Raw genomic sequence first — 9,041 nt, 5'->3', positions numbered from 1 at the left:
TTTTTTTTTTTTATAATTCATGCTCATCTCCAGGTTTACTTTTGTCTTGGCAGGCAAAAAGTCTAAAGGTTGTCTTTGAGTATCCACTGTGAAACACAGATCTATCTTCCCATATTATCTGGAAGACATATTTGATATGCTCATTTCCTGAACATTCTTCTTACCCCTGACACAAGGACATCTTCACCAAGAATAACACAGAGAGAATTTGTTGAAAAATGAGTTTATTAAAAATAAACAGTTTCCACCGCAGATTCTACATCACGTATTTGTTATCCGGCAGAAGTTTCTGACCCGTCTTAGTGATAAGGAGTATCCTCGGCTGGTCAAATCTAACGGCTTGAGGTTTGATACATTGTGCAGACCCAGAACCTGAAGTGAGCCTAAAATGATTCTTTAATCCTCCTGGTTCTTCTTCTTCTTCTTGCCCTTTGGTGAGGTATGGTTGGTTTGAGAGAAGTGCTCAGACATGGCTGCAAGCGCCCGGTAGCGGTGCGAGATAGTGTTCTTCACCTCTTTGGGCAGTTCAGCATAACTGCAGATGAAAGGGAAGTAGTTAAAGTCAGAATGAACATGTGTTAATGTTTGGCACAATACTAAAAAATAAATCTCTATTGCACAACATAAAGTGAAGACCATAATGATGTTTTTTTTTTTATTAATCTGCAAAGCTCAAGTCATTTTTAACCCTCATGTTGTCCTTGGGTAAAACTGACCCGTTTTCCTATATCAATGTTCTTTTTAATTTTCCAAATTAACATGATTGATTCCACACAACGCTCTTTGGCAAGTACAAAGCACTACTTTTATTAATTTTGGGGAGTCTTAATCAATTTTATAGCATTTGAAAAAGCTATTCTTTACTTTTGAAATAGTATTGAGTAAAAGTTGACATGTTCCAGCCTGTGATTATCCATCAACATACATATTTTCCTTTAATTTTAGTCTAAATCATTTCTAATTTCCGCTTTTCTAACTCAAACAGTAGGTATTATTTCCTAAAAATTAGGTTTATTGACCATAAATTTCAAAAATAACTGTAAAACTAAAGTGAATAAGTTAGTTTTACGTAGTGCTGAACATTGAAAAAACATCAAGTGTGTGAAAAAAAGACAAAAACGTAATAAAAAGTAAAAGAAAAAATGTCAAGTGTTAAAAAAAAAAGGGCCAAATCATAAGAAAAAGTAAAAAACAAAAAAAAGAATAAAAAAACGCCAACAAAAATGTTGATTTTTAATTTTGAGAGGGAGAGAACACAAGGGTTAAATGGGCTGTTACAGATGTTGACCGCTGGCTCCCCCTTGTGGTGTGAACAAGACATTTGCTTACGTTTTGTCATATCCCTCTGGCTGGAAACAGGGATCCCATCCAAAGTCTCGAGGCCCCCTGGGTTCCACAATGTGTCCCTTGGAATATCAAGAGGACAGAGTGAGTGGACAATAAAACCCAAACGCATGCAAATGCTGAGGCAGTTACACAGAGACTCTTACCTCTGTTTTCCCTCTAAAGAGCTGTACTGGCTCATCTTTCCCAGCAGAGAAAGCAAAGGTGCAGAGAGCCCATGCTGATTTATCTTCAAACCCAGCTAGGAGTTTGTACAAGCCTACCACAAACATTTAAATAGATTAGAAATGCCATGTTCACTTTTTCTACCCAACTCTAAATATCTCTGTTAAAATATCTCAGTAATCTCATCTATTATCGTACTTACCTTCTGGCTTGAGTTTATCCAGGAACCATTTTCTACAAAAAGATAGTTTAGTTGTAAATATACCTGTTCATTATTACTATTAAAAGATAAAATGGCTCAACAGACGTGGAAGTTGTTACTAACATGTAAGGTCCGGGCAGGCCTCCCAACGCCTTGAAACACAGACAGGTGTCCTCCACTATGACTGGCCCATCAACCTGAGGGTGGAAAAAGAGCGATGCATCAGTTCCACTCATTCATCATGTACATACAGAATACTAACTTGCATGACAGTACAGTTACCTGCCGTGCAGCCTCTTTACACTTCTGTATGGAAATCTCATCTGGCTCCCCTTGGTATTCAGGCACTAGAGACAAACATAGTTAGTGTGTTATTGTTAGTGTCATGTGTGCAATGAGTACAGGAAATATGTATTCTGCTGGTAGTCTCTGTTCTGATACTTACAGTCAATCTTTTTTGACACTAGTTTGTAGGGAAACCTATCTCCCAGGATCTGAATGACCTGATGGACGTGACCAAACAAACAACAAAGTGAGTCAACCATAGAATCTAGCAGGACGGATTTTTGTCAAATGAAACAAGAAATGTATGTATTTATTAAATTACAGCTCATGCTCAATGTCTGTGTTTAATTGATACTCAGTGTTGATCCCCTATGAGGAAATTACAATTTACACTCTGTTGTTATTACACACAGGCCTGAAATACACACACATGTTCAGGTCCCACGGTAAGATTACAGTGTGAATGGGCTGCCAGTGCTGGACCAGCGCCCTGAGCGGCTGAGGGGGGTTCGGGGCCTTGCTCAAGAGCACCTTGGCAGTGCCCAGGACTTTAACTGGCATCTCTCCAGCTACCAGTCCACACTCTGTACTATGGTCCGAAAGGGGACTTGAACCATTGACCCTCCAGTTCCCAAACACAACTCCCTAGGGACTGAGCTACTGCCACCCCCTTAAAATATATACACGATATGATTCACGATATTATAGGGAACGATCATTTTTATATCGTTATTCTACTTTTGATTGAAGAAAAAAAGATTTAAGTTTGATTCGTAGGCACGGATGTCTCTGCAGCACCACAATACTTTATTTTAGATATATTTTAGATAGATACACGTATTTTGCCTTAACAAATATTGCACCCGCCTGCAATTTGAAAATTGCACTACTAGTCCATATTGTTGTTTCAATCAAATTGCGATTAATTGTGGAGGCCTAGTCTGGAACAGCATAAAGGCAAGACGTGTAGAAGTATTCAGCCAGAAACGACTAGCTAGCTAAGACAAGACAGCACAAACTTGAACTTATAATCAGTCTCAGGTGTAAAATGTTTCACTCCTACCTCTTCGAGTTTTTTCGCGTTTCCAGTCACGAAGACCACAGACCTTCCAGCAGGTACAGCCATAGTGAATGACACCCGGAGGACTAACAACATCGGACCGAACACTTCCGGTTGAGCAATTGCCAATGAAAGCAGCTCTAAGGGCCACAGCGAATCACCGCGTACGGTGTAACCCCGCCTTCACATAAACCGTCCAATCACCGAGCTGTACTTCCAGCAATGTTGTCCGGCTCGTGAAGTTGTGTGCCATGTGCAGAAGTGGCTGACAGCACACTCTGTCACGGTAAACTGAAACGTTTTAGGCTGTTGTAAGCACCGCAGCCGAAAATGAGTCTTCTCCCTCGCACTGCCGAGGAGTTCAGCTCCGCGGAGTACTGGGAGAGGTTTTTTAAGAAGCGCGGAGAGAAGGCTTTTGAATGGTATGGCGACTACAACAAACTCTGCGGCGTGCTGCATAAATACATCAAAGTCAAAGATAAGGTAAAATAACTTGTTGTGCAAGGTATTTTCAGGTATGGCTTTACACAGTAACTTGTTTAGCAAGGTACGTAACAGGTATGGCTATACACAACATTTAGAATTGCCGTCATAACAACATAAACAAATGCTGTTATTTGCATCATATTACTATTCATTCACTTCCTGCTAATATGTACACCAGTGATTATATGAAGTACATTTCTGTCCTAATCCATTAGGGTTAATTACATAATAATTCCCACAGTATGTCCTTTCTCATCAGTGGAAGAAGTATTCAGATGCCAAATACTACAGTGTAAAAATACTCCCATTATAAGAAAAGGTCCTGTATTCAAGATATTACTGAAGTAAAAGTACTGTGGATCGGCATGATTGCACATTAAATATCAAAAGCTAAAGCACTCATTATATTAAAAAAAAGCCTTTGTGAGCATTTCATTGGATAGCTTATATGTCATTCATGTGCATTTTACTGCTCAAGATGTTAAAGGTGCAATGTAAAAGCCAAGGTGAGGCCACTGGTGGACCATAGGGAGGCTGAGGAACGTTAAAAAAAACTCATAAAGTGAAATTTTCATGCCATGGGACCATTTAAGAAGCATAATATTTAAGTGCATCATGTGTTTTCCATAATTTGAATCTGCAATTTAAACAGCAACAATAGATATATTGTATATGTAAATAGAGGTGTAAAAAGTCTAATATTTTGTAATTAAATGTAGTGGAATATATGTATAATATAGCATAAAATGGAAATATAAAATAAAGCACAAGTGCCTCGAAACCATACTTACAGTACTTACTTAAAATCAATACAAAAGTCAATAACTGATTAACTAACGGCGTATTGTTTTTCTGTCTTGCAGGTGTTGGTGGTCGGATGTGGTAACTCTGAGCTGAGTGAACAGATGTTTGATGTTGGCTACAAACATCTTACTAATATCGACATCAGTGAGACAGTGGTGACCCATATGAACCAGAGAAACGCTGAGCGCCGGCCAGGCCTGACCTTCCAGCAGGTGGATGCTACACAAACTCCATATGAGGAGGCTAGCTACCAGGCTGCTTTGGACAAGGGCACACTAGATGCCATGGCATCAGAAGAAGAAGGAGCACTGGCCAGGAACATGCTCACTGAGGTAAGAAAACCAAAGGGTGAGGGTGTGCACAGACCATATGTGTGTTTTCCTCACTCTGTAGATTTTTCAACATACTTCTGTGCATTCTTGTCACAGCAGTGTTCTTGTGTCTGCAGGTGGGCCGCGTGTTAAGTGTTGGCGGACGGTATGTCTGTGTGACGTTGGCTCAGGAGAGCGTGATCAAGTTGGCCGTGGAGCACTTTGTTCAGCTGGGGTGGGCTGTGAGGCTCCACTGCCTGCAGGAGGAATTGGGAAAAGAAGAGGACTCCTTTGCTTTGCCGGTCTTTGTTCTGGTCTGCACCAAGTTTCGTCAGCCTATGCCCATGCCTATTCTGGAGATGTGCCTTGGAGAAGAAGGAGCCCCTACTCGTCTCCTACAGGTAGCAGAGTTGTTGTCTGCTGTAAGGGAGCATCAGGCTTACTCTGTCTTGAAAAAGAGACTCCGTACAAGCACAGATGCCAGCTCAAACCCCTCACTCACTCTCTGCCACGCCAAGACCAGCCTCCCCAGATACTCTCTCACAGTACAAGATTGTCCTCCAGGTGCCAAGGTGCCAAGATCAAACCCGTTTGCTATTTTCATTGGTGAGCTCATCATGTTTTTGCCTTCTCATGTAAGTCACAGTGGTTGGGTTTTGCCCTTCTTTAATGATTACCCACTTATCCTTTCAGTGCCTCAAGGCAGTGAGACAGCTTGGCTCTACAGCTCCAGTGAGGGACGAAGGCAGCTGGCAGCCAGTGCTAACTTTCGGCGCCTTGTTATTGTGGCAATGCACAGGAATCAGGAGTACACAGACATGCAGGCTGTCCAGTCAGAACTCTCACCAATGGTGATGGACCTGGCTCCCCCGGGTATGCCAACAAACCAGCAGGTACACACACACATACACAAAATCATTTTTAGACATTTTCTTTTGTGCAGTAAACATCTTCTGTTGCAAAAATGTGCATCGGTGTATTCATTTGAGTCCTCTGTCCCTATTCAGGTGCCGTTTCTGTCAGTTGGAGGTGACCTGGGTTGGCGAGAGGAGGTCAGCAGGGGTGTGAGTGAGCTGAGCGGGGAGTACTGTGTGGAGAATGTCAAAGGAGAAGACGGAGAACTGTATCGGAGACTCGTTTTCCTGTCTAATGTTGCCCTCGTCCAATCAGAGAGCCGTCTTGTCCCTTCAAATACTGGTCAGTTTTTTCCCATTCTATACTGTAATTAGTTATGCTCCCATTTTCCTTATAATAAAATAACCAATTAAGCAAAACCAGCAATGCATATACATGTCCAATTAACTGAACAGACACACATCAAACTAAGAAGCTAACTTACAAATATAAAAAGAAGAACAATAAAAGGGGAAACAATGAAATGAACAATAATAATTATAACAGTATCATTATGAATGAGTGAAATGTGTATGTCTTTGCAGCATCAAGTCATAAGAAGAAAAACAAGAAGAAGCTCAAGGCAACAGCTGCTACAGCAACATCTTCCACCTCTCTGTCAGTGGACAGCGGCTTCCTCTGCTGCGCTCACCATGAGGTCATGGTGGCGGGGCTTGCTATGCTAGGGGTGGGCACGCCTCAAAACAAAGGTCAGATGGGCTTATGGTGTTGTCATTTATGCATATGTGTACTTGGTTTGTGGTTTATTGTCTATTTTGTTCTTGCAAATTCCAATGAAGTTGGGACGTAAATGTATATAATATCAGAATAGGATGATTTGCAAATCCTTTTCAACCTATATTCCATTGAATACACTACAAAGACAAAGTTATTTAATCTTCATAACTTGTACACTTTATTGTTTTTTTGCAAGGGTTAGGGCCAACAAGCGTTTGGGAACTGAGGACCCTAACTGTTGAAGCTTTGTAGGTGGAATTCTTTCCCATTCTTGCTTGATGTACGACTTCAGTACCTCAACTGTCCAGGGTCTCCGTTGTTTGCGCTTCATGCTGGCTGCACATTTTCAATGGGAGACAGGTCTGGACTTCAGGAAGGCCAGTCTAGTACCCGCACTCTGTTACTACGAAGCCACACTGTGGCGTCTTCCCACTTCATTGAGCTTTACCTGTGATGTTTTCATCCCCTCTATCTTCCTCTTTAGATGTTCCGGTGTCAGTGCTCTTGGTGGGGCTTGGTGGAGGAGGCCTGCCTCAGTTTCTGCGGGACTTTGTGCCCGCTGTTACTGTCGAGGTCGTGGAACTGGATCCTGTTGTGATGCAAGTGGCAAAGGAATTCTTCGGCTTTCGACCAGATGACCGTTTGACTGTCACTCTTGGGGACGGCCTTGAATGCATCTGTGCCCTGGAGAAGGAAGGTTAGTGAAGCAGGAGTCTAGGAAAGAGACGATAAAAGTAATCCAGTGAATATTTTGCCTAAGAAGTGACTGGCTTTTTTTTTTTTTCTCTGTAGGTGGTCGTTTGTTTGATGCCATCATGTTCGATGTGGACAATAAAGATAGTACTGTGGGTATGAGCTGTCCTCCTGCTGCCTTTGTAGAAACCTTGATCCTGCAGAAAGTCTGCAGCCTGATAACCCCCAGAGGTACAGTATATTTAACAATATATCTCTCCATCTGGTGGTATCTAATGTTTTCTATTGAATTATGACACATGCATTGGCTTAATTTAAAGGTGCCCTGTCCCACAAAACCGTTGTTAAAGTTATTAGGTCAATATGTGTTTGTGTTATGTCGTGAATGTGAAAATGAACTGCTACCTCCGTTGTCCGCTCTAGCCAGTGAAAAGAAATAAGAGGAGAAATCAGGCTAATTACAAATGCTGGTCGGTCCGACACTTAGACAGTTAAAGAAATGGACCAACAGATCCCGTTGTTCTAGACAGAGACCAGTGAAGTCTATTAGAAGCACTTTCCCGGTGATGCTGAGCTTTACTGCGCAGCCTCCAACTGAGCCTGAAGACGTAGTTGTGACGTGAGCAACCTGTCGGAAAGTTGTAAGTCTTCTGGTAGCCGTGCCAAGAGAAATCTCAATCATTCCCTATCAGCAGAGACGGAGAGTGTAGCTATACGTAAGGAGATAACATACGCACAGACTAATTACTGCTAACTTAAATGCTAGTTAACATTAATAATTAAACCTAAACCGCTAATGTAAGTCAAAATTGTCTGCGAGCTTCTCCTGACAATACGGTGATTTGTCAACCATGCGACAATAAGTCGCGAAGTAATGACACAATCATGAGCCACTTTTTACAGAAACGTCTGCTACGGAGCCATAACGTGAGGTCCAATGTAATGGAGCCTTTTATACATTGTGGTGTTTCTTTAGAAATGAACGGACAACTTGTTTTTAAACGCTTCAGTTGTAAAGTTATTTGCGGTCAAAGTGGCGCCAAAATGAATGGTAGTCAATGGAATGCTAATGGCGGGTGAGTGCTTTGTAGCATTACAATGGCGCCATGGGAGCTACGCTTCATGGACGCCCACTTACCCCCTTGGTCTGTTGTCATGTTGCCTGAGCTCATTACTATACATGAGCTAGCCCAGAAGCTGATAGCCAGGCTCTCATTGGCTAGCTGTTAGCCAATCATAGTCGAGTAGCTTAGCTCATTGAATTTGAAGGAAGGCTTTCTACACCTAGAATGGCTTGAAACAAGGTAACCAAGTTACAGAGTCCATGTTAGAACTTCAGACATTATCACAAAGTAATGGAATACGTGTGACAGGGCACATTTAAAAAAAGAAAAGAAAAAAAGTCTTGTACTTTTAATTAAGTAGATAACTAATAGGCATAATAAGAAACTGTAATCAAAAAGCTGTTTATTGGTTTCATTACACATGTAAAACACATTGGATTTTGCTTGAAACATTTCCCCATAGTTGTGTATCATCTACACGTTATCTTCTTTTGTCTGTCTGTATCTCCCTGCCATTGGACCAGGTGTGTTCATACTGAACCTTGTGTGTCGTGACTCAGTATTGAGGAAGAGCGTGTTGGAGCGTCTGAGCGCCGTGTTTCCCACCATCCTCTCCAGAAAGATTGAAGGGGAGGTCAACGAGGTCCTCCTTTGCTCTCGTGGAGAAAATGAGACATCGGATGCTGTTCGCATCCTTCCATCCCTGAATCAAGCAGCTAAAAGTCTGCAGAGCGCACTGTGCTCTAACAGGACTGGAACCAACAGCAGCCCACATATAGACATTGCAGAGTTGTTAAAAGAACTGAAAGTAGAGTAAATTTTGTGAGACCAGAGGGGGATGGGATTTACAGTAACCATGTGTCATACTGGAATATGAAAGAAAGTGCCATGCGGTGCGATGTAATGAAAAGCCTTGATTTACAACATCTACAATTACAAGTAAAGAATATTTTATCTTAATGTGGTGCTTTGACAAAAAGAAATTCCCAGTGTTA

General features: G+C 41.7%; 2 protein-coding genes across 2 annotated transcripts; one reads left to right on the top strand and one right to left on the bottom strand.

Moving 5' to 3' along the window:
- Positions 1-275: 275 nt before the first annotated feature.
- On the bottom strand, positions 276-3,174 carry itpa (inosine triphosphatase (nucleoside triphosphate pyrophosphatase)). Its single transcript, XM_034880624.1, has 8 exons — positions 3,060-3,174; positions 2,157-2,214; positions 1,994-2,058; positions 1,835-1,908; positions 1,712-1,743; positions 1,491-1,603; positions 1,330-1,406; positions 276-535 (listed from the first exon to the last, which is right to left on the bottom strand). Exons 1-8 carry the CDS (start codon positions 3,150-3,152, stop codon positions 397-399), a joined length of 651 nt encoding a protein of 216 aa, XP_034736515.1. The 5' UTR covers positions 3,153-3,174; the 3' UTR covers positions 276-396.
- A 99-nt stretch (positions 3,175-3,273) lies between these two features.
- On the top strand, positions 3,274-9,025 carry mettl13 (methyltransferase like 13). The gene is made up of 9 exons (XM_034880588.1): positions 3,274-3,539; positions 4,406-4,678; positions 4,795-5,263; positions 5,351-5,550; positions 5,665-5,854; positions 6,097-6,261; positions 6,774-6,986; positions 7,082-7,213; positions 8,571-9,025. Exons 1-9 carry the CDS (start codon positions 3,387-3,389, stop codon positions 8,861-8,863), a joined length of 2,088 nt encoding a protein of 695 aa, XP_034736479.1. The 5' UTR covers positions 3,274-3,386; the 3' UTR covers positions 8,864-9,025.
- The last annotated feature ends 16 nt before the right edge of the window (positions 9,026-9,041 follow it).

This window comes from Etheostoma cragini, chromosome 9, assembly GCF_013103735.1.
Source record: "Etheostoma cragini isolate CJK2018 chromosome 9, CSU_Ecrag_1.0, whole genome shotgun sequence".
Lineage (NCBI taxonomy): Eukaryota > Metazoa > Chordata > Actinopteri > Perciformes > Percidae > Etheostoma > Etheostoma cragini.
Note: the sequence above shows the minus strand (reverse complement) of the source record. Positions and strands in the feature narration are given on the sequence as shown.